Genomic DNA, 25,202 nt, shown 5'->3' with positions numbered 1-25,202 from the left:
AGAAGACATTGCCTGTGAACAAATTCCTAGAAAGAAATAATTAAAACAAACAAGAAATAATCACTCTGTCTAGTTGGAAGTCTATTTGTTTTAAATAGAATATTTACCTTCCGTCCTGGGAGTCCTTCCCCAGGTGGACCTCTTTCACCCTGCATTCCCTCAGGACCACGTGGCCCCTGAATTTCAAAGAAAAAAAATCTTGTGAATAGATGATACAGCTCTCATGTACACACTATTCTCTCTATATAGACCGCCTTCCTCAATGTTGTGGAATATTCCCATGACACTAAAAAAATCCTCACTGAAGACTTTGATTTTTACTTAATTTAAATTCCTTTGCTGCAAAGTATACAATTAGCTTAACTTCAAGCATACTGTTTATTTTCATTGTCTTTTTGATAAATGGCATTTTTAGGCTACCAAACAGGAGTTTTTTCCAGACTATCCATCATTTAAAATTAAATTAATACTATAAAAACAATACTATACCAGCATTAAAAATCTTCACAAAGAACAAATCTGCATAAGATCAGATCAGGCATACCAAAATAATTGCAATCAATATGGAATAGAATCATAATAAAGCATTAACAAAGTTTTAAAGTATCAAAATTGTTCTTTCGATATTTCAAAACTTTAAGACTGCATATTTGATCAATCATCTGGTATCATAATTTATTAGGCAAGGTTTTTAGAACATGTTCTCAAAATGCCAAATGCACTTACCAGACCAAACAAGTTGCTCACTCCCATTGAAGATAAAAGGGAAAACAGTAAAATTGCTATTTACATGTCAAAGTTAATTATTGTAAGATTGCCAGACAGAACACATCATTCACCATTGAGGTACTACATGTATTATTATTCATATACTTTAATTATTATTTTTAAAAATAACACATAAAAAGTGTTTAACAAAAAGGTGAAAGAAATATGACAAAGAAAAAAACCACAATTATGATACTTGTGCATCATTATAACAATAAACAGTTACAATTCTATATATACTTGTCTAATGCAAATATTAATCAAATACATATACACAAACAGTATTTCTAATAATTTATACAACTATCTTTTTTTAAAAAAAATCTACTGTATTCTGCATAAATGAGTCCCATATTTCATTATACATGTCTATATAAAGTCTATGTCTATAGGCAATCTGTTCATAAAAGGCAAGTGCAATCAGGTCTTCAACCCATGGAATAAATGGAGCCATATACTTATTTTTCCAGAGCTGCAATATATGCAATATCAGCCTTTTAGCCCTAGTAAAGGCACAGAAAATCAATCAGTGTTGTTTGGTTGTCAAAGTCCATATCCATTCTCTGAAAATGTTTTAGCTTCTATCTCATAATCATATTTATACAATTTGCTAATCCCACCTCCAAACTTGGTAAGTGTAGCAAAGCAACATTGTACAAACATGTTTTAAAGAAGTATAAATATTATTACATCTTCAGTGAACTGTTGTTTTTGACAGTCTCTTTTTATTCAAACATAATGTAGCGCAATAGCAATAGTCCTTAGACTTATATACTGCTTCATAGTGCTTTACAGCCCTCTCTAAATGGTTTACAGCATTAGGATATTGCCCCCAACAATCTCGGTCCCCAATAAATTATACATATTTATAAATTATAAACATTGTTTTTTGTTGTTTAAGTCACAATTTGAGATCCATTGAGACTTACTATAGAAGTTAAGATACTCTCCCATTGTCTAGGCAAGGGTCCCAACCACTGGACCGCAGATTGATGCCATTGGAAAAGGGCCACGCAGGATTAGATTGTGCAAGCAGTGGGCAGGCACATCAAGTTTTATTTACGCATGCAGAGGATTAGATTGTGAAACCATTCCCTCTCTCCCATTTCTGTTCCACTGCCAGTCTGCGGAGCCCAAAAGGTTGGGGACCGCTGGTCTAGACAATATAGGAACCTCTCATTTTTTATTGCACTCAAGGCTTAACATCTGCATATCCAGTTTTTTGATAGGTTTTTTAGTTTTAAAGGATTTAACAAGTTGCTTTAAAATTTTAGATGTTTCAGAACCCAAGAATGCTACTGGATATTATATTTATTAATTAACTATTCATCACAATTAGTTTAAGCTGCCTCTCAGAATTCATTGCTATCTCAAAACTTACTTTAACAATTACAAAACATAAAAATGTAATTTTTAGAAAAAATATTTACAAATTTACTTACTGTTAAGCCTGGCTCACCAATTCCAGTTGGTCCTGGAAACCCAATTCTTCCTTCTTGACCTCTATCACCCTTGTAAAATAATTTTTAAAATGACACTTGTTGTTGCTCCAAATAGATTTTCCAAGACAATTTCTCTACTAATCATTTATTGTATCATCTAGCTATTAAGGCCCATGATAATCACTGTTCTGATAGATTAGTCATGGTTGGATGACTGCAGATGATGTGGAGACTAGGGACCAGCATGGAAAGTATAATAAAGTCACACTTTTAATGTACTTCTTCAAATAAAAATATATCATAACTAAAAAATTGCTAGAATTAACGGACAGTTATTATATTATAAGCCACAGGTTATGTACTATATTGGAATATATGTAAGTGAAAAATATAATTTTCTTATGAATAAAAGATGCATTTACCATCAAAATAAGATTTGTGCCTTTATGCCATTGTTATGCCTTAATTGATCACAACTATTTCTTTAGCATTTAAGCTAAACTTTCATCTATCCATCATAACATTTCACTTTTATGACTTTCTGTATCACTATTTATACAAATATACTTCCATCAGATGTTAGTGCTGAATAAAATAAAAATAGCACAGATTAGCACTGTGTGTTGTGCATTTTCTATCAAAGAACCCCAAATCCTACCAGCTGCAGACACAGATCTTTAGCATAGTGATTTATCATAGTAAGTAATGAAAGTAATATAAACAAATTGAACTTCATTATAAGGCCTTGTTGAAATTCTTAGAATGCAAAACTTCCCAGAGAAGTAATTTTTTTTTCTAGACATTCATCAATGTCTAAATGTCTAAATCCTCCACCCCAAAATTCTTATATTAATTCTTTATCTGGGTCATCATGCAATACAAGATGGATTCCTGCTTACATCCTCCCATCAGTCTTCTCCTATTCTTAGGAACCGTGAGAGAGCTATCACAGACATCACATTTTAACTGGCATGAAAGGTTTTAGTACATTGGATAAGGAACAAGTTGCTATTATTACATTTTAGCTGTCAAACAATGAACCAACAAGATATGTGCTTGCAAGATTGCTTTGTCATATTCTGAAATAATTTGGCTGGCTTTACATCTTAGATACATTAACTTGTGAGAAAGACATCATTGATGTTTTTCCTTGCCAACAAAATGGAACTCTGGCCACTGGCTTTTTGATTGCACATGAAGAGACACATTCTAGCTCATTGTTCAGGTCAAAGAGATGTTTCAGTCTCTTCCTTTTATTCTGAAGAAATGACAAGGACACTTCCTTTGGATGGCCAGGGACAAATTTAGCTTATTAGAACCACAAATTTAGCTTTTGTGAGAACCACAGTGCGGATGATACTAAATGGCAAGATTAGAACTTTCTGGGTTCTTTTCTTTCTTTTTGTCAGGCCTATTTTCACTGTCAGGCCTATTTTCACCTGTGTTCAAAAGGTGAGAAAGCAAATCAATATGTGATTAAAAAGTAGAAATGTAAATCAATGAATGGCTAAAAACAGCTCCATTTGCCTATCCATACAAGGCAATAATATATAAATTGTCCTATCTGCAGTCTACAGAGCTGCAGTCTAACTGCATAATTGAAGTAGTGCAATAGACTTGATTGTATTACCTTAGGTCCTGGATATCCAATTCCAGGGATTCCTGCAGGACCATAAGGACCTGCTGGTCCTGGTTCTCCCTTAAAATGGATAAAAATTTAGTTATTAATTCTTTGTATCATGGAAAAATAAATGGTAAGAAATTACTTTGGGATTTTGTGTACCCCAGATTTGCAACAATGCTAACTTGATCCATTATTAATTCATCCTGATTAAAACTTCAGGCAAATTAATTAATTAAATTCATTCATTCATTCATTCAGTTTGTATAGTTGACCAGTTTAAACCAGTAACTCTGGATGGTAAACAATCATAAAACAATTAAAATAGTTAAAACACAACACAAAAGAGAAATTTAATACAAAAAACAGCTAAGAGATATTTTTTATTGAAATTTTTTTATTTTTTAAAACATACAATCATTTATAAAAATACAATAAAATTTTAAAATAGAGAACCCCCCCCCTTACCCTCCCTCCCACCCCCAACCCCCCTCCCTTCACTTCCCAGAGCAGAATACAGAGTTTAAAAAAAAGAAAATTATAATAATTAAGAAAAAAGAAAAAAAAGAGAAAAAAAATATCATAATTAACCTTTAACTCCATAACCTATAAAACAATTCTCTATAATATTTGATATTCATTCATAAAATAAATCAAACTTTTTAATTCCATACTTTTTCTGAATATAATCTATCCACCTTCCCCATACAGTAATATATCTTTCTTGTGTATGATCCTTTAAATAAGCAGAAATTTTTGCCATTTCTGCAAAACTAGATACTTTAAATATCCATTCTTCTAAAGTAGGCAAGGAATCTTTCTTCCAATATAAACCTACTAGTAACCTTGCTGCAGTTAATAAATTCAACATCAAAGTAGTTTCTTTTTCATTTAAGTCAACAAAAATACCAAGTAAAAATAGTTGAGGAATAAACTTTATCTTTTTTCTAAAAATCTTTTGAATGTTCCACCAAATCATAATCCAAAAAGCCTTTACTTTTTTACAGTTCCACCAAATATGAAAGTATGTCGCATCATTATTGCCACATCTCCAACATTTGGGCTGTATGTTGGAATACATACAAGATAATTTTTTAGGATCTAAGTGCCATCTATAAAACATTTTATAAAAATTTTCTCTCAAATTTTGAGCTTGTGTAAATTTAACATTTCTTATCCAAATTGTCTCCCATAAATCCAATGAGATCGGCTCCTGTATATTCTGAGCCCATTTAATCATACAGTCTTTAACCAATTCTGTTTCCGAATCTAACTCTAATAAAACATTGTATATTCTTTTTATATGAGCCGGACCTTGGTTTTTAATCTGAATAACCAATTGTCTATCTTCTAGTGTTATTCCCTCTTTCTTGTCTACAGTCCATCTATCCATTATTTGTAAATATTGAAACCATGACTGTAGAATATTTTGCTGCCTTAATACATCTAGGGATTTCAAATGCCAATTCGAACCAGAACAAATTAACAATTCTTTGTACGAGATTTTATCAAAATTTGTCCCCTTAGAAGTTCCCTCAATTGCATGTCTGGGAATCCCCCAGATAGGTATTTTATAATTTAATCTATAATAATACTTCTTCCAAACACGAAGTAAGGCATTCCTCAAAATATGTGATTTAAAAGTCCGATCAACTTTCTTATTAAAAATTAAATATGCATGCCAACCATATATTAAATCCCAACCTTCCAAAAAAAGAATATCCATATTTGTTAAATTAAGCCAATCACTTAACCAAGTTAGGGCAGCTGCATCATAATATAATTTCAAATTAGGTGCCTTAAGTCCCCCTCTTTCTCGAGCATCCTGTAATATCTTAAATTTAACCCTTGGTTTCTTCCCGGCCCATATAAAATTATTGATACCCTTTTGCCATTCCTCCAAATTTGCCTCTTTTTTAAGAATAGGTATCATCTGAAACAAAAAAAGAAACTTTGGTAGAACATTCATTTTTACAGCTGAAATTCTCCCCAACAATGACAATTGCAATTTTTTCCAATCTCTTAAATCCTTTTGGACTTTTGCCCATAGTGGTTCGTAATTGTTCTTATACAATTTTCCATTTGAAGCAGTTAGATATACTCCCAAGTATTTAACCTTTTTTACCATCTGAAAACCTGTGGCTTTAATCAAACTTTCCCTTTCTTTAACTGACATATTCTTAGATAATATCTTAGTCTTATAATTATTAACTTTAAAACCAGAAACATTCCCATACTGTGTTATAAGTTATAATAAACCATCAATCGCCTGATTCGGCTGTTCCAAAATTAAAACCAAATCATCCGCAAATGCCCGCAATTTATACTCATTCTTCCTTATCTTTACACCCTTAATTAACTTCAATTCCCGAATCTGAGTCAATAAAATTTCCAATGTTAAAACAAATAACAATGGGGATAATGGACATCCTTGTCTTGTCCCTTTTTGAATATTAAAATTCTCAGTCAATCCCCCATTTACAACAATTTGTGCAGATTGCTGCTGATATATAGCTTTAAGTGCATGTAAAAAATTATCCCCAAAATTCATTTTCTCTACCAAAGAAAATAAAAATTGCCAGTCCAATTGATCAAAAGCTTTTTCAGCGTCCAAAAAGATAAAAGCCACAGGAATCTGATTATTCTTATCCAAGTACTCAATTAAGTTAATAATTTGTCTAACATTATGTTTCATATATCTCCCTGTTATAAATCCTGCTTGATCACTATGAATCAAGTCTTTCATAACCTGCATTAATCTATTTGCCAAAATTTTTGTAAAGATCTTATAATCAACATTCAATAATGAAATTGGCCTATAATTCTTAGGCTCTGTAAGATCCTGATCTTCCTTCGGAATCAGTGATATAAAGGCTCTTTTCCAAGAAGGAGGAACTTGCATACCCAACAAAATACTATTAAAGAGTTCCTTTAATGGCTCTATCATTTCTTCAGATAAGATCTTATAATACCTAGAAGTCAGTCCATCTGTTCCAGGAGACTTTCCAACCTTTAACTGCTTAATAGCTAAACCAATTTCCTCCACAGTAATTAAACTATACATCCCATTTTGTTGTTCCTCTGAAAGTCTAGGAAAATGTACTGATTGTAAATATTTATCTATATCCAAACCCCTTATATTATCACTTGAATATAATTTTGTGTAAAAGTCCAAAAAGCTTTTTCTAATCAAATCTTGCTGAAAAACCTCAGTACTAAGAGATATTATAATCCATCAGTATCAACATAAGGGGCCCTTGGAATTACAAGTTCAGGGCCTTTGGAACTACAAGCATGTAGCCAGTCAGAATATTAAAACTCAACATTTTTTTTCACAACTAATGGTTTTACTCATAAATCATTCTATTGATTCTTCTGTTCCTACCTTTAATAAGATATTTTCTGCATTTATTTTTAATGTTTCCCCTGCTAGAGGAAAAAAATTTATAAGGCGATACATACTAAAAATTGCTTTCCACATGCTTCCAGATGAAATTTTCAATTGAATAATTATTCTGGGAGATTAGCCTAGATGATATTTTGCATTTATTTGCATCTGCCAATAAAGCTTCTTCCATTTTTCTTTTCTTAAAGAAGGATAAAGAGAAATCTAATGCTTTCTAACTGTCTGAACTATATAGACCAGGGGTATCAAACTCGCAACATCAAATGACGTGTCGCGACATATCGTGCTGGCAATGGAGTGGGCGCAGTTTTGCTATGATGCATCCAGCCTGTGAGCCTGCAGTTTGACACCCGTGATATAAACAAAAGCACCACCTTGTACATGCTGTTGATTACAAGTCTTATAACAAATCACCCATATATATTTATCAGCAAATTCCTGCTCTTCTGAGTTTTTTAAATTGTTTTTTAAAACATTCATTATTACTATATATCATATGTAAAATTATTATCCAGGATATTGTTATTGTAGAAAATGTATATCTCAAATAAAAAACTGTATTTATGATATAAAATCTATAATATGAACATAAGTAAAAGAGAAAAAAAACACTAAAAAATCTAAGGAGAAAAATACTAAAAAGAAAAAAGAAAAGAAGGAAATGAAAAGAAAAAATTAAACACACATACATATACACAGATGAAACAAATAAATATATACTATACAATATTGTTTCTTCTTAATTTAATGCAATAAAGTAGTGTAGAAAGGATGTAAAAATCAATTTGCATTCCAGATCCAGATTTTATCAGTATTCCTATCATTACATATTTCTTCTCTCCATACATTAAACCTATTGACTTCTAATCCTTTTCCCACTATAAACAACAAATGGGGACATTATCTGCTATTTTTGTAAGCTTAAAATCTGCAGAAATTTCAAAGCTGTACCATATTTGGTAACAATCTTTGTAAGATTTGAAGCTTAACTTTTGCAGATCAAGAACAGTACTGCTGATAACTTTGGGTCTACATATCATATATATGTATGTCTTTCCTATGATATGTGTTTATTTATATATATATGATATAATACATATAGCAAACACTGTTGCATATAAAACCTGATGTGAAAAAACAATGTAATGTATGTTAAGCTGCAATGATCATTTTCAATTGTAAAAATTTATGGTTCTCATATGTTAAATGAAGGACTGATTTTTTTTTCTCCCACATTTAGGGTGATTTGTGAATCCAGTTTGGTGGTAGAATTGTCTCTGAACAATATATTAGTTTTATTTTGCCATATCCCTTTCAGCCATATCCTTATCCTTTTATTTGTGTTGTGTTGATAGCACAGTATCTGTTTTTAGGGAGATCAATTAATTAAAGCTCTGTTCTTAATGTCTCAAAGCTTTCTCCCTACTGCTTCTTCTAGTTCTTTTTCGTGAACTTCACTGAATAATACCAGGTGGTCTGACATATTACTATCTTCCCATTCCAGGAAATACTTCCTTTCCCAAGGATTGTTTTTATGCATGAATTTTCAGTTATATGTTTATTTTCCATGGAGCAATTAATTAGGACAAAGAGCCTTTATTAAAGCTTTCACTTTAAGAAGGAATAGAAGCAAAAACAACAGAAACTGTAACAGAAAGCAAATCAACAACCATGAATGGATGAGAATATTTGAAAACAAATTTTCCACCTTTGAAAAGACTAAATTTATAAACAGAACATGCTAATTTCATAAAAATGCCCATTTATCTACAATAAATTAAGTTCTCAAAAATAAAGCAAAATCCAATTAGAATAAAACTCAATTCTTTCACTGTTCTCAGTAAGAACAATTTAAACATCCCTTTGATTTCTCCTTTGAAGTAAATGAGTCAAAATAGAGAAACAATTTCTATCTGTTTATCTGAAAGTAAGTGGAAATACTGTATATGTTTATGCACACATGCACATGCACACACATCTTCAAGTTATGGTTGATTTCTGGAAGTGGTTTGCTACTGCCTGCTTCCTAAGTCTGAGAGAAAGGAACTGGTGGTCCAAGATCACATAGCTGGCTTCAAGTCTAAGGCAGAACTAGAATTCACAATCTCCTGTTTTCTAACCTGATGCCTTAACCACTAAACTAAATTGTTTCTCTTGCAACTATATTTAAGGATAGTATAGTTAGTGTTGTAATCTAAGGATTAATAATAAGATTTGCATTTGGTTTCAGGGCAATGGTATACATTGTGAGCAAATACAAACCTCATTATTTTTTTATAACAGGTATCCTAACGTTCTACCTGCATGCAGAAGAATTTTTCCAGAAACCATTGTAGTGGAATCAATTAAATTTCAGCATAGGATTGCATCCTTTAAAATACTTTCTTTCAATATCAATATTTTCCATCAGTTTTATTCTGTATATTTTATTAAAATAATATGAACTTATTACAAATCTGTCCTCCATGGTTCCTTGAGTAGATAAAAGTTAATGCTTTGATGTTAATTATCAACAAAAAAAAATCACTTTTCCCATCAGCATGGAATAAAGAAAAGCCAACAATTAACAATGCCAATATGTGTCTACTTCTAATTATCTTGGTGAAATTTCTATGCTGACAGAATTCCTATAAAGAATCGTATAATTTTAAAGGCAACAGAAACACCAAGTATAGCATTTTGTTAAAATATGGTAATTAAATCCAATTTTAAAAAATCTAATATTGTTGAGTAGATATATTTTTGCAATCAGTTTCATATGTTCAGTTGATATACAAATGAAAAAAACATATATATTGGGATACATGAAAACAAATCATTCATTCCTTTGTGACCAGACAAAGCATTGTTTCCTTCAGCAATGATATGGTCATTATGGACAAAATCATTTATTATCTATAAAAGATAAATCACTTATAATATTAAGTTTCCATAGTTCTCTGGAAAAGGTTGTAAGGCTGGGAAAAATGGAACAAAAGAAAAAAGTACAACCAACAGCAAGTCCACCATTGGAAGACCTAAAAGAACAGGTAAGAGACACATCAACATGGAGAACATTTCTCCATGTTGATGTGTCTCTTACCTGTTCTTTCAAGTCTTCTCCATTTGGTCAGTAGGATTCAAAAATGACTTAATAGCACATAACCAATCAATTAACAATCAAATCAAATGAAATCAAAAATTTACAAATCATAAAGATGGGATTATAAATTGTTATCAAAATTAAGAAATCTCCCTATGAAACCGTGCTGATTTATTTAAGCATGCATGCATTTGAGTTTTAAGATCCTGTTTCAGATTCATGTCAACTAGTTGTTCACCTATTGAAACTTGAAATACGCTTCTAACTCAAAATGTAGTTTTAAGTTCAAAACATTTGACTATGTACAAATGTTTATATGCGGATCTATTTATCCCCATGCACTCAAATAATGACTAATTTCTCCTTACTCTGATTGCTGCCAACCAAGGTTCAGTGGCCATCTGCACACATTTTGGTAACATAGCAATGCTTAGATAAAAGGGAAAGAGAAACACCTTAACAACATAGCCTTTTTAAAATTGGCATTTCCTTAATCTAAATAATAGAATCAGAATTCCTAAGTAGTGGAATTATAAAATAAAGATAAGCAGGCATTTACTTTGGCACAATCTACATGTTGATTCTTTTCAGCCAATAATTCATAGATTATTAAAAATAGGCCATTTGAATAGATCTGTTCTTGAAATCTCTAAGTCAGCGGTTCTCAACCTGTGGGTCGTGACCCCATTTGGGGTCGAACGACCATTTCATGGGGGTCACCAAACAATGCAGTCCGCCATTTTTTTCCCCTTTTCCTTAGCTGTGCTACTCCCTTTTATTCTATTGGCTTTTGAAAGCCAATAGAATAGACTCTCTTGAATAGAGTCTAATTCTATTGACTTTCAAAAGTCAATAGGAATTGTCCAGGCTGTCTCTGCCCTGCTGAGCCCACCAAAAGTCCTATTCTGCAAACAGTGCTGCAAGTTGTCTGCAGCGAAGGCGAGCTGTCTGGAAGTTTCCACCCCTCCCTGCTGATCAACTACTAAAAATATAAGTAAAAGAGGGCCAGGGGTGGGAGGTGGAAGGCCGGCGGGCGCAGGGAGGGTTGCTGGCGTGTGTGGGGCCCGGTGGGTGCCTTACCTCCCTTGGGCTGGGCCAGCTGGTGGCCCAGCCAGTGGTTGCCCTGCACCGTCGCTGCTCCTTGCCAACTATGCCTCGGCCGGCACAGGGGGCAGCACCACACATGCACGGCGCTCCCGGGCAGGGAAAGTCCTCAACTTACGACCGGTTGGGTAGTCCTTGACTTACGACCGGTTGGGTAGTCCTCGATTTACGACCGGTTGGGTAGTCCTCGATTTACGACCAGTTGGGTAGTCCTCGACTTACGACCGATTGGGGGGTCGCAGCATTAAAAAGGTTGAGAACCACTACTCTAAGTTAACACTAAATCTGATTTTTTTTCCTGCAAAGTGGTCATCCTTTCAAGAAACTTTATTAAAAAAACCTACAGAGCATTTAATATAATTTTTTTTAAGAAAAGCACTTTCCTATTTCAAATATACAGAGATTTAGGTATGCCCTTAATTACCTGCCTGAGCAGAATGTCTATGGAGATTCTCAGTCATCCATGTCATGGTTGTCCCAAAGGTGCTTTTTAAAAGACAACTTTCTTTGTTTTTCCTTGAAGTTGTTTTGCTTCTCATACAAAAAGCTTTTTCAGTTCTGAAGAATGGATCCAAGAGCTGAAGAAATTTCTTGGATGAGAAGGGAAACATCTTCAAGGAAAAACAAAGAAAGTCCAGCTGCCTTTTTAAAAAGCGCCTGTATGACACTCTTACTAGAAGTTACTTATATATGGATATTAAGTTTCATTATTTGATCACTATGGATAGCCTATTTTGAGTGTTAAGTCATAAAGCATTGTTTTATACCAATTCATTAAAAATTTGGTCTCTGTAACCTAGTATTTCTACCATTTTACCATGAATTTAGACAAGGTGTCTTCACTTCATTTAACAACTAAACTATTTTACATGAAAACAACAGCGCTCGTACACAGGACTCTGTGTTTGAAAAACAGTGAGCTATGAATTTTCTCTATTCTTACAACATCAGCTTTTGTCAATAAAATGTTTCCTAGCTGTATCTGCTCAAAAACATATCTAATGACAACAATATTGTGTAAAAGTTTCTTTAAAAAGTATTAAAATTATTATTAAAAATCTACAGCAATCAATAACATGTATAAAAAAGCTTCAACAACAATGAAAATATCAAAGCTGGGAGAAAGAAAGCACATTTCATAACTACATTAATAATGTTGAAGCATGCAAATTATACAAGATAGTATAGAAAAAAACATCTGAATTGGTCATAAGGCTTTGCTCCATGAATTATCAATTTTCCTGACTGTGACTCAAAGAGAATATCAGGAACTATCAATCCATCTTGTGACCAATTGGCTTTTCAACTATCCACATATATAATAAAATAGCTATTTCTATATAGCACAAGAATGTATCAACAGAAGATCTGAGCATAGACAGTTCCAAGTGTGCGCCATATTTGTTCTGTAGTTGAAAAAAACATCTAGATCTTCTTCTGCAACTCTCCAATAATTAAGTATTCTCTTGGAGAAAGCCCTTCTATAGCAACTGGATTGTTCCACTCATTGGCATTATCTTGAGAACAGACTTATTATTTATATACTTGGAAAGAGTACTCATCGTATAAATAACTACTAGAATTCATTCATAAGTGTCTGGAAAGTTAAAAAGAATAGTTGAACGATCTTTCTATAAAGATAACAAAATTTGTGTCAGCCATCGTACTGACATGAAAACGGCACTGACCTTTTCTAGTTGAATGGGTAATTATTAACCGTAAACAATGGTTCACTTTACTTGATAATTTCTTCCTGAGTAAGGAATTCATTTGTCAAAAATTTAAAGAATACTGAACTACAACTATTTAATATTGATGGCTTTTATAACTTTATATATTTGCAAATCTAAAAAGTAATCAATGGAGATCTTCAAATATACAGCCTTGCAAAATCTTGGTTAAGAATGAGGATCAATTAGGCATCATTTTCTTTCTCCATTAAAACAAAATTTATTTGCCATGCTAGAAAGTTCACTTGCTACTTACTAAACAGAGTAATTAATAACAATAACAATAGCACTTAGACTTATATATAGCTTCATAGTGCTTAACAGCTCTCTCTAAGCAGTTTACAGAGTCAGCACATTGCCCCCGACAATCTGGGTCTTCATTTTACCAGCCTGTGAAGGATGGAATACTGAGTCAACCTTGACCAGTCAGGATTGAACTGCTGGCAGTCGGCAGAATTAGCATGCAACTGCATTCTAATCACTGCACCATCACAGTTCTTAAAGATTTTATACAGTCTCCCTACTGCCCATGTAATGTACCTTAAGTTTAACATTGCCAGTCTTCTAAATCAAATGTTTCAGGATAAAATTAATCTGTTCAAAGATGGCAATCTCTCCATACCTTAATAATATTGTGCTACTGGACAGAAGTTGACTCAGATGATCTATTCATTAGTTTTCTTGGCTATTCATTAGATTCTCAGGAGTCTTCTTTAAGTAGACGCAGAAAATAGACGCATGAATAGTTGTTCAATCCTGCTTATTCAAAGTCCAACTTTCTCATCCATAGAAACTATAGCAAAAATCATCGTCCAAATAGTTCTAATTTTTGTAAATATAGACACATTATGTCATATCAATATATTTTTCAAGGCCTTCCTTCATTGCTATTGTATTGCACTTATTTTCGACTACTGAATTCTTTTCTCTTCGTGTTAAATCCTAAAAAATAGAAACTATCCACCACGTCAGTGTTTTCATTATCCATTCTTACCTAGTTGCTCAACATTGGTTTAGTGCAGTGGTTCTCAACCTTCCTAATGCCACGACCCTTTAATTCAGTTCCTCATGTTGTAGTGACCCCCCAACCCCCCCCCCCATCCAGCTGGCCAGGGAATGGGAGCAGGAAGGTTGCTCCACCGGCTCCGCCCAGCCTAGCTGGAGAAGCACCATTCCTCTCTTTCTCTCTTTCCTCTCTTTCTTTCCTCTCTTTCTCTTTCTCTTTCCTCTCTTCTCTCTCTCTTTTCTCTTTCTCTTTCTCTCTTTCCTCCCTCTTTCTTTCTCTTTCCTCTCTTTTCCTGTTTCTCTTTCCTCTCTCTTTCTCTTTCTTCTTCCTCTTTCCTCTCTCTCCTCTTTCTCTTGCCTCTCTCTCTTCTCTCTCCCTTTCCTTTCCCTCTTTCCTTTTTCTTTCCCCATTTCTCTTTCCTCTCTCTCTTTCTCTCTCTTTCTTCTTTTTCTCTTTCCTCTCTCTGTTTCCTCCCTTTCTCTTTCTCTCTTTCCCCTCTCTTTCTCTTTCTCTCTCTTTCCTCTCTCTTTTCCTCTCTTTCTCTCTCTTTCCTCTCTTTCTCTATCTCTCTTAGGGCAACATCGTCGGGGGTCCCAGCTGCCCCCGGCCCGGCCTCCGCAACAACTTCAGCTGAACGGATGGGGAGGGTGAGCAGGACAGGAGGTAGTGGAAGTGGCGACAGCGGCGACCACTGCTGCATCATCAGGGGTCCCCACCGCCCCGGCCCAGCCACCGCCCCCACACTACCCAGCCTCATCCTCCATCAATCGATGGAGCCGCGGTGGGGGCTGGTGCTGTGCGGCCCGCCAGCCCCACCAGCCCGGCTGCTCCCCCCCCAGGCACCCCTCTTCCTCCTGGCGCCTGCCTGAGCCACCTTGGGGGCAGCAGGAGGAAGGAGAGGAGAAGGGCAAGAAAACCACTGCCGCCGCCCCAGCTGGGACTCCGTGCTGCCTGGCCTTGCTCTCCACCCATCTGATGGAGCCACAGTGGGGGCTGGTGCAGCGCGGTCCCTGCCAGCCCCTCCGCCAGCCCGGCTGCTCCCCCCAGGCACCCCTCTTGCCCTGGTGCCCGCGCAAGCCATCTTGGGGGCAGTAGGAGGAAGAAGGGGAGGAAGAAGAGGATGGCAAGGAAGCCACCACCAGCGCTGGGCCCCAGGAGGCAGCTCTCCTCTCCTACCTTTGCTGAATCTCCTTCTTTCTTCCCGGCAGCCTGGACTCTGGCGCGCCTTCCCAGCCAACAGAGTCAATGGTCGGGCTGGCTGGGGATCGCAGGGGCTGGTCTCCCTTGGGCCGCAGCTTGCAGGAGGGCTGGCCCGCTCAGCTGAGCCTCCAGCAGGCTGCTCCCAGAAGAGATCCCGGGGCTTTCCCGGGTGGCTCCAAGGCCATTAGGCCCTGGCCATGCTTCCCCCAGGGGGTGGGGCACCCAGGCGCAGGGCCAATCAGGAGCCCTGCAGGAGAGGGCTGAGAGAGAGAAAGAAGGGAAGCGAAAGTGCCTCTCTCTCTCTCTCTTTGCAAATGGCGGAGGCCATGCGGAGCGGTATCTCGGTTCCTAAGACCATCGGAAATATGTGTTTTCCGATGATCTTAGGCAACCCCTGTGAAAAGGTCGTTCGACCCCCAAAAGGGTCGCAACCCACAGGTTGAGAACCGCTGGTTTAGTGGGTTTTTATATTTAATTTTAATCATCCATTTTTTACAGCACTCCTATATTACTAGAACTTATTATTCACATTTGCAACACAGCATAACAATTAAAGTTTCTTCCTCCAGTTTTAAACCCGCCCTCATCTTCTTCCAATTCAGACTCCTTCAATATATGTTCAGTATATAGGTTGAATAAATATGGAAACAATATACAACGTTTTCTTATCCTTTTGTCAAGTTAGAGCCAATCTGTTTTGTTATGTTCTGTCTGGACTGTAGTTTCATAATCTATGCATAGATTTCATATAAGGACAATGAGATATTCTGGGATTCTCATTTTCCTAAGAACATTCCTAGCTTGACAGAGCTTCCACAATCAAAGGAATTTCTATAATCAGCAAAGCTCATACTGACTTCTTTTTGGTAATGTTTTTCTTACTTATCCAGTATGCATCAGCAGTATTATCTTGTTCCTCAAGCTTTTCAAAAACCATCCTGAGGAGCATGCATTTCCTTTCTATATAGGGTTCTAATCTGTGAAGAATGGTCCTCAGCATTCTTGGGCATCATGTGAAATTAAAGATACTGTACAAAACAAGCAGACCTTGGGATCTTCCGGTGGTCAGCGACGATGATGGCGGCTATCTTGTAGCCGTCCTCCTGGGACGGCGTCAGGTCTGCGGAGCACAGCGCGCATCAGCTGGCCCGCGGCTCGAAATCCCCTTCCCGGGCGAAGGGAAGGGGTAGAGACCACACGAATAGAGGTAGAACCTCTTAACCCCCCCGGATTCTTTTTTTGGGGGGGTAGAAAGAGTGTTCCCTCGGAGTTCGTGCTTTCTCCGCCTCCCAGCTGTCTTTGTTTCTTCGGAAACAAAGTGAAACGCCGCTACCATCTCCGCGCCTAAAGTTTTCTGGTGAGTGATTTTTAAAGCGGACAGAACTGTTTAAAGGATTTTACTTAGAGTTAGAGTTGTATTTCTTTTTATTTCTTTTTTAGCTTATGCTGATTTTTTTTCCTTTTGTTTTTTTTTTCGGTGGAGAGTGAGAGTGAAAGTAAAATGGCGTTTTGAAAGTGCTTTTTTTTCCCTTCCAGAAAGAAAGGACTTAAATGAGCACAGTTTTTTTTCTCTTTCAAGTTTCTTTTTTCCTTTTTCTTTTAAAACGCTTTGGAAGTTTTTTTTTTTTTGCACTCTCCCTGGTCCTTTTTTTTAATTTTAAGGATTTTAGTATCTTTTTTTTAAGAAGAAAGAAAGAGAGAATAAGACTTTTAAAAAAAATGGCTTCAAAGAGACAACCAGCTTCTATAGTCTCTAAGGTGGTTTCTTCTCCTGTAATTGCAACTGTACAACAACAACTTAAAGTTACACCACCAGTGCTGCAATCTAAGATTACACCTCCATCTTCTCCTCCCTTGCCAGCCTTGTCTGCACAAGATATTAAAGATATAACGGGAAATGCTGTAGCTCAAATCAGGGAGGAAATGAAGCAACTTCTTGAACAGAGCAAGTCTGAAAGTAAAGAGGAAATGAAGGACCTTTTTAAACAGAACAAAGATCTTCTTGAACAGAATAAATCTGAAACTAAAGAGGAAATGAAGGAGCTTTTAGTGGAGAATAATATTATTCTGAGGGAAGACATAGTTACAGCTTTATCAGGATTGGCTTCTGTGGTCGTGAAGTTGGATTCCAGAGTGGAAGAAGTTGCAGAGAAAGTAGACCTCCTTGAGTATAAATTTCAAGATATGGAAAAAAAGATGGAAACTTCACAAGAGGATATTCTTATGTCTCAGTATAGGCAAATGGAATATGCTTTGAGAACTAGGGGTCTTAAAGAAGACATGAATCAAGACCTGATGGAGATGGTGATGAATGATCTAGCTGTTGCTCTGAATAGGGATAAAGATGGATTACGTAGAGAAGTGGAAAAAATTTACAGAGTTAATTCTTGGATTGCGAAACAAAAGAATTTGCCAAGAGATGCGGTGATTTACTTTTCAAAGAGGTCTCTGCGTAATGAGATTATACAAGCTTTTTATAAGAGGTTCCAGATTGCTGCCCAAGATGTCATCATTCTAAAGGAAATCCCATCTAAAATTTTAAGAAATAGAAAAGACTTTGCTTTTTTAACTAATGAACTTAAAACAAGATTGATGCCATTCAGATGGGAGATTCCGATGGGTATTGTTTTGAGCCATGCGGGGATACGTTACAGACTTAATACGGTTGCTAAAGCCAAAGAATTTTATAATACGGTCCTGGGAGCAGGCTCATCTCCATCTATGATTCAGAAAGCTCTGGGTGGCAAAGAGGTCGAACAGCAGTCTGAAGGACTAGGTTTGATGGCTGCTGGAAAACCACAGGTGGAATGGCTACGCCAAACAGAGGTTAAAGAGCAGAGAATGACCCGCGCAGCACATAAACGTAAGGAAAAGGAACAACAGAAGAAAGAAGCTAAAGAATCTTCTCATGAGAGTGTTTCAATGCCGGTGGGAGGAGCAAGACCCAAGAATTCTGCAACACATTCTTCAGTGGCAGATCTTCAGGCAGTTTTCTCCAGGCTCCTGGTCAAGGGAGATGGCAAAGTTCCTGACCTGGAATGTTAACGGCCTCAATTCTCCGCAGAAAAGAAAGAAAATCTTTTATTATTTAAAGCAACATAATAATGATATTATTTGCTTACAGGAAACTCATATCTTACTTAAAGATCAAAAATATTTAGCTAATGCTCGCTTGGGATCTCATTTTACATCTCCTGCCCCTGGGAAAAAAGGGGGTGTGGTTATTTATGTTAAGTAAAGTCTATCAGCCTGCCTGGTAGAATCAGATCCTCAAGGAAGATATGTTATGATTGAACTTGGTCTATATGGTAAGAAAATACTTATAGTGGGATTGTACGCACCAAATCAGCAACAGGAACAATTTTATAGATTGTTACATCAGAAAAATTATTAACTTATTAGAATATTTAGATAAGAATAACCAAATCTCTGCAGGGCTGATATTTTTAGATGCTGAAAAAGCCTTTGACCAACTGAATTGGCAGTTTATGTTAAGATTAATTGAGGAGATGAATTTTGGAGAAAAAATATCACAAGCTCTAGGTGCTATATATCAAAAACAAACGGCACAACTTATTGTCAATGGGGGTTTGTCAGAGGTTTTTACAATAGAAAAAGGTACAAGACAGGGATGTCCATTGTCACCGTTATTGTTTGTCTTAACATTGGAAATTTTGTTGATTAAAATTCGAGAGTCGCAGGAAATAAAAGGAATAGAAGTTAACAAAAAAGAATATAAGAGCTTTTGCAGATGACTTGGTGGTTACTCTGTCTCAACCTACTTATTCTGTAGTAAAGTTACTACAACTGATTCATCAATATGGATGTGTTTCGGGTTTTAATATTAATAATAATAAGACTAAAATATTACCTAAAAACATGACTAACCGGGACAAGCAGATTTTGGTTAATTTAACAGATTTTGAAGTTGTTGATAAGGTAAAATATTTGGGGGTTACTTTATCTGTTTCTAATGTAAAATTGTACAAGAATAATTATGAAAAGTTGTGGATCAGGGTACAAAAAGATTTGAAGAATTGGGATAAGTTACAGCTATCTCTTATGGGTAGAATTGCAGTGATTAAAATGAATGTCCTACCAAAATTTCTTTTTTTGTTTCAAATGCTACCTATTTTAAAGAATGAGCTTAACTTAAATGAATGGCAGAAAGGCATTAATAAATTTATTTGGGCAGGGAAAAAACCAAGGGTAAAGCTTAAAATTATGCAAGATTTTCGTGAGAGGGGTGGACTCAAGGTGCCGAATTTGAAATTATATTATGATGCTGTGGTCTTAACATTGATTAGTGATTGGGTAAACTTAACAAATGTAGAAATACTCCATCTGGAGGGTTGGGATTTACTTTTTGGATGGCATGCCTACTTAATTTTTAATAAAAAAAGTGGATCGAGTTTTTAAATCACATATTATAAGGATCTCTTTACTTCGGGTTTGGAGGAAGTATTATAAGAGTGATTTTAAAATACCTTTATGGGCTATACCTTGGCATGCGATAGAGGGGATAAGGAGAGGAGTTAAAATGGATAGGGTTTCTTACACACAATTACTTAGATGGGATGGTCAAAATTGGCAGTTAAAATCTTTGGAAGATTTAGTACATGAAAATATTACCTATTCATGGTTTCAATATAGACAATTAGTGGACAGATGGAAGATGGATTGTAATATGGGCTGGCTTAGAGAAGATGAAAATCTTTTTAAACAAGTAAAGGATCAAAGACAAACTCACATTAAGAGGATTTACGGGGTTCTAGTGGAATTGGATTCAGAATCTGAATTAATCAAAGATTGTATGATTAAATGGGCACAAAATTTTGGTGAACCAATCCCACTGGATACCTGGGAAATTATCTGAGTGAGAAATGTTAAATTTACACAAGCCCAGAACTTAAGGGAGAATTTTTATAAAATGTTTTATAGATGGCACCTTGATCCACAAAAAATGTCTCTTATGTACCCTGATTTACAGCCTAAATGTTGGAGATGTGGCTGTTTGGACGCCACCTATTATCATATTTGGTGGTCGTGCAAAAACATAAAAGCTTTTTGGATTAAGATATGGTGGAATATTCAAAGAATTTTTAGAAGGAGGGTAAAATTTACTCCGCAATTATTTTTGTTAGGTATTGTTACTGATTGTGATGCTAAGGAGGTTATATTGATGTTAAATTTGATTACAGCCACAAGGCTGTTAGTAGGGCAATATTGGAAGAAGGAATCTTTGCCTACCTTGCAAGAGTGGTTTTTTTAAAGTTTCCTATCTGGCGGAAATGGCAAAGATTTCAGCTTTTTTAAAGGAGCAATCGCAAGAGAAATTCTTTGTTGTATGGGAAAAATGGATAAATTTTATACAACATAAATTGGATATAAAAATATCATTTAGCTTTTTTATAACTTGTATATAATTTTTGATATTTTATGGATTGTTTTCTCTTTTTTTCTTTCTTTTTCTTTTTCCTATTTTTTCCTCTTTCTTTCTTTCTTCTTTTCTTTTTTCCTTTTTAAGTATTTTTTCTTTTTAATGTTTATGTTACTTATATTTTATTATTAACTATTTTATAAGTTGTTAAAACTTGTTTAGGTTTCTTAAAATTTTAATTAAGCCTATATTCAGCTCTGGGAAGCTCGGGGGGGATGGAGGGGGTGGTTTGGGAGGGGTTGGGTGAGGGTTGTTTTGGTTTTTTTTTTGTTCTTTATTGTTCCTTTTTTGTTATTTGTAAAAAATTTTAAAAATTCTCAATAAAAAAAAACAAAAAAACAAGCAGACCTTGACCATAATGGAACCTGCCCATCACAGTTATACATTATGATGTCATAAAATTTTATGACTTTTTTTACAGTGGTTCACCATAGGTGCAGTTTTACTGAAAACCAGATTTTATTGAAAACCAGAAGCAAATACTGATTTTCAGCAAAACTGTTGAAAAATGCAGTCACATGCCATGGGATGCTTCAAACAGCCATAAATGTGGCCTGGTTTCTAAGAACCCATAGTTTTGTCATGTGACCGCAGGAGAGACAACTGTCAAAACTTCAAATCCAGATTGTAACCATCCCCAGGTAAGTCCAGCATACTTCAATAGTAGCTAAGCGAGTCAAGGACTACTTGTAGTTTGCACACACTATCAAGTTTCCTTTCTTTGATATTGATATATAAATTGATCTCTTCCAATTTATGGGGCAGTGTCATTCTCCAAATCTGCTGAAAAAGTTTGGTTAGAACTGTATTGATTTTTCTGTTACTTGCTATATTTCTGCAGTTATTCTACCAGTTCCTATAATTTTCTGGTTAACAACCAGAGCCCTTATCTAACCTCCTTTTCTAGTACTAGAGGTTCTGGTAAGCTTCTAAGGTATTTTGGATGCTGTTGTCCTTAATATAAATATTTCAGCATATTTTTTCCATCTTTGTTTGATCTTCAGTTAGTACCTACCCATCAGCATTTTTTAACATATCATTTTAGGTTGAAACCTCTTTATATGTTTGGAACTGTTTGGAAAACTTTCCTTCTTTTTCATTTTTTTGTCTATTTCTATCTTCAATGCCTTTACAGATATAATACAAATACATAATTCATAATGCTTACAAATTTTATGAGATCATTTATCTTTTTTACTTCAGTTTCTCTTCATTGTTTGGCAATTTCCGCTGTTGGCTCATGAACACATATGAGTCAATGAAACAAATTATGCATATTATGATTTCTAAATATCTTATGGTATGTTTTGCAAACTAAGATTAAAACAAATCATAACTTAATCTGTATTTAACAGTATGTGTTTACTTCTTTAATGGTCTATTTCTTACCTTCAAAAATATTAAGCAAAAATAAAAACATTAAATGTTCTTTGATCTCAATTCCTTGAGGCAGTTTCCCAAATATATTCTTAGGAAGAAACTAAAAAGTGGATCTCTTCATAACAACTATCCCAATTCAGGTGGGCATCTCTATAGCAATTTAGGGGAAAGCTGAGGGCCTATCATGAAGAAAAAGGGCTTGTACTACAATTAGCACAGTTGCAAGTGCCCCCAGCTGAATCCAACCCATTCGATTTAAAAGCTCTAGATTCATTAATGCATGGCATTTATCCTCATAATCATTTGCTTATTTATTTGTTTGCTGAAATAATAGAAGTGATCTACAGAAAATATGACCAGCCAAGGATAAAAATAGTCAACGCAAGGAAAAAGCAGAAGAAAGACCAAAATTCCAAAATCTTTACTGTCACAAATGTGGTCTGCTTAAAGTAAACCATTTCTCTGTGTCCTCAAATGTTCTGGTTCCCTCAGAAATAAGGCCAAGATATTTCACATCAGGCACACCCACATATACTGCAATAGAAACTGCATTCATTATGAGCACAGTAATTTAATCAAATGCAAAACAGGAGTATTAGCACTATATTTATAAACATGTTGATATTCAGAACTTGAATTGATGTGAAAAGTATCAAGGGTAATATTGATATAAATGTGTACCAGAAATAAAAGATTGGGAAAAGGAAAAAGAGCTATGTCTGCAGTTTTCTTGCTACAAATTAATTTAATATAACAACCTTTCATAACATTTTAACTTGAAAACTATGTCTAGGAATGTTTTCCCCTCTGCAAGCAACATACTTAAATTTTTACATCTCATTTCCATTTTAAACTGAGATATTGAAAAAAGTATTGCAAAAGCAGAATTAGTTCCTATTATTTCTGTCTCTTCCATATAATTAGACAGAGTAGGTGTGCTCTTGGCTGTGTCCCCTTATGGGATCAAGGAAGTATGCCTTTCTGTCATAGCGTCTGTCCTCTGGAACAGCATCTTCATAGAGATATGTACAGATTCCACTCTTCAAATATTCTGGAAATCTTTTAAGATCTGGCTATATTTCCCTGCCTGGGATTTGGTGTATAGGTAGTCCTCGGATTACAACAGTTCATTCAGTCACAGTTTTGTTCCATACAGTATTAATCTTGTGAACTCTAAAGCTTTCTCCTTCCGTTATGTGTTCAAGATGGACAGTGATTAATATTTGTATGTTATTTATATGTAAGGGTGTAGAATTATATATATGTTGTATATAGTATGTTTAAATGTATGCTACATATGTGTACACTTTGAGAACAAGCAACTAAATTTCATTTTTAATGTGTGCTATCGCGCCCACAGTAAAAAAATGACAATAAAGGTTATCTATCTATCTATCTATCTATCTATCTATCTATCTATCTATCTATCTATCTATCTATCTATCTACTTATGACTGTTGCAGCATCCCCATGAAGAAAATTCAGATGCTTGGAAACTGACTCATATTTATGATGGTTGCAGTGTTCCAGGGTCACATGATCACCTTTTGTGACCTTCTGAGCAAAGTCAATGGGAAAGCCAGATTCACTTAAGAATCATGTTAGTAATTTAACAATTTCAGTGATTTACTTAACTGTTGCAAGAAAAGTTGTAAAACTGGGCAAAATTCATTTAACAAGTGTTTCACTTAACAACAGAAATTTTGGGCTCAATTTTGGTTGTAAGTCGAGGACCACCTGTATTTGGAAATCCTGGATATTATTTAAGTGCATTTGTCTGGGCAATTATCTTCTGTCTCCCCGTCTAACTATTTGTTTCTGCAAAAGTGTAGAAAACATAAGATAATTATGCCAACACTCTCAAAATTTCTATTTTCAAAAAAAAAAAAATCTTTCCCCCAATTTTTCTATTATCTAAACATTACTTGAAGTTTTACTTGTGATATATCAACCAATTTAACATTGATTGGGGGGAGCTCATAAACTATTCCATTATCAGAGAACATTAAGTAACCCTTTTGAAAAAAAAAGAAAGTTATGAATTGTGGTGGAAGGGGTGGTAGAATATCTTGGAAAAGGACATGATTAGTGTATTACCGTATTTGTAAAATAATATATGATATGGCTCTTACCTTGTTTCCTTGAATGCCTTTTGGGCCAGGTTCACCTGATGAACCACTAATACCCTTTAGCAAAATAAAAGGGGGGGGGAGAATTAAATTTTCTACCTATTGACATATATTTATTATTACATTTATGAATCATGCTTTGCTCATCAGAAGTTGTATTTTTCTTAGGTATCCTAGATGGAATTTAGTACATAGTCTCAATAACAGCAACAAAAGCAACCAGCAAACAAACATAAAGTCTTGAAATACAACAAAGTGAAGAATGTTTTTTATTACAAAAGAGATTTTGTTCTATTGTTCTACTTCTCCTGTCTGAATTATATTTATTTATTTATAGGATTTATATTAACTGTCCCTGTATATAAGTGACTATGGGCAGCATACAAAGATTAATCACAAACATATATATGTATGACATACTGCATAACCCCAAAGCCAACATGGGTTTGTCAAAAATAGATCATGCCAGACAAATCTTATTGCATTCTTTGACCAAGTGACAAAATTAGTGGATCAGAGGATTGCTGTGGACATAATTTACTTGGACTACAGTAAGGCATTTGATAAAGTAGATCACAACCTACTACTTGATAAGATAGAAAAATGTGGGGTAGACAGAATCACTACCAGATGAATCCGTAGCTGGCTGACCGGCCGTACTCAGCGAGTGGTCCTCAATGGAACTGCATCTATATGGAGGGAAGTGTGTAGTGGGGTGCCCCAGGGCTCTGTTCTTGGCCCAGAGCTCTTCAACATCTCCATCAACGATTTCGACAAAGGGATAGATGGGGAACTCATCAAATTTGCAGACTACACCAAGCTGGCAGGAATAGCCAACACTCCAGAAGACAGGCTTAAGATACAGAAGGATCTGGACAGACTTGAACACTGGGC

General features: G+C 35.3%; 1 protein-coding gene across 4 annotated transcripts in view; it reads right to left on the bottom strand.

Annotated features, from left to right (window-relative positions):
• The window catches only part of COL28A1 (collagen type XXVIII alpha 1 chain), a 111,197-nt gene that overhangs the window by 52,329 nt on the left and 33,666 nt on the right, over positions 1-25,202 (bottom strand). For all 4 annotated transcript variants that reach the window (XM_039341439.1, XM_039341440.1, XM_039341438.1 and 1 more), the window contains exons 11-14: positions 24,312-24,365; positions 3,841-3,909; positions 2,211-2,279; positions 108-176 (exon numbers count right to left, since the gene is read on the bottom strand). In XM_039341439.1, coding sequence (XP_039197373.1) covers positions 108-176; positions 2,211-2,279; positions 3,841-3,909; positions 24,312-24,365 — 261 coding nt within the window. The remainder of the gene's footprint in view (positions 1-107; positions 177-2,210; positions 2,280-3,840; positions 3,910-24,311; positions 24,366-25,202) is intronic.

Source organism: Crotalus tigris, unplaced genomic scaffold (assembly GCF_016545835.1).
Source record: "Crotalus tigris isolate CLP2741 ecotype Arizona unplaced genomic scaffold, ASM1654583v1 scf7180000017765.3138416, whole genome shotgun sequence".
Classification (NCBI taxonomy): domain Eukaryota; kingdom Metazoa; phylum Chordata; class Lepidosauria; order Squamata; family Viperidae; genus Crotalus; species Crotalus tigris.
The sequence above is the reverse complement of the archived record's forward strand: the minus strand, read 5'-3'. Positions and strand labels throughout refer to the sequence as shown.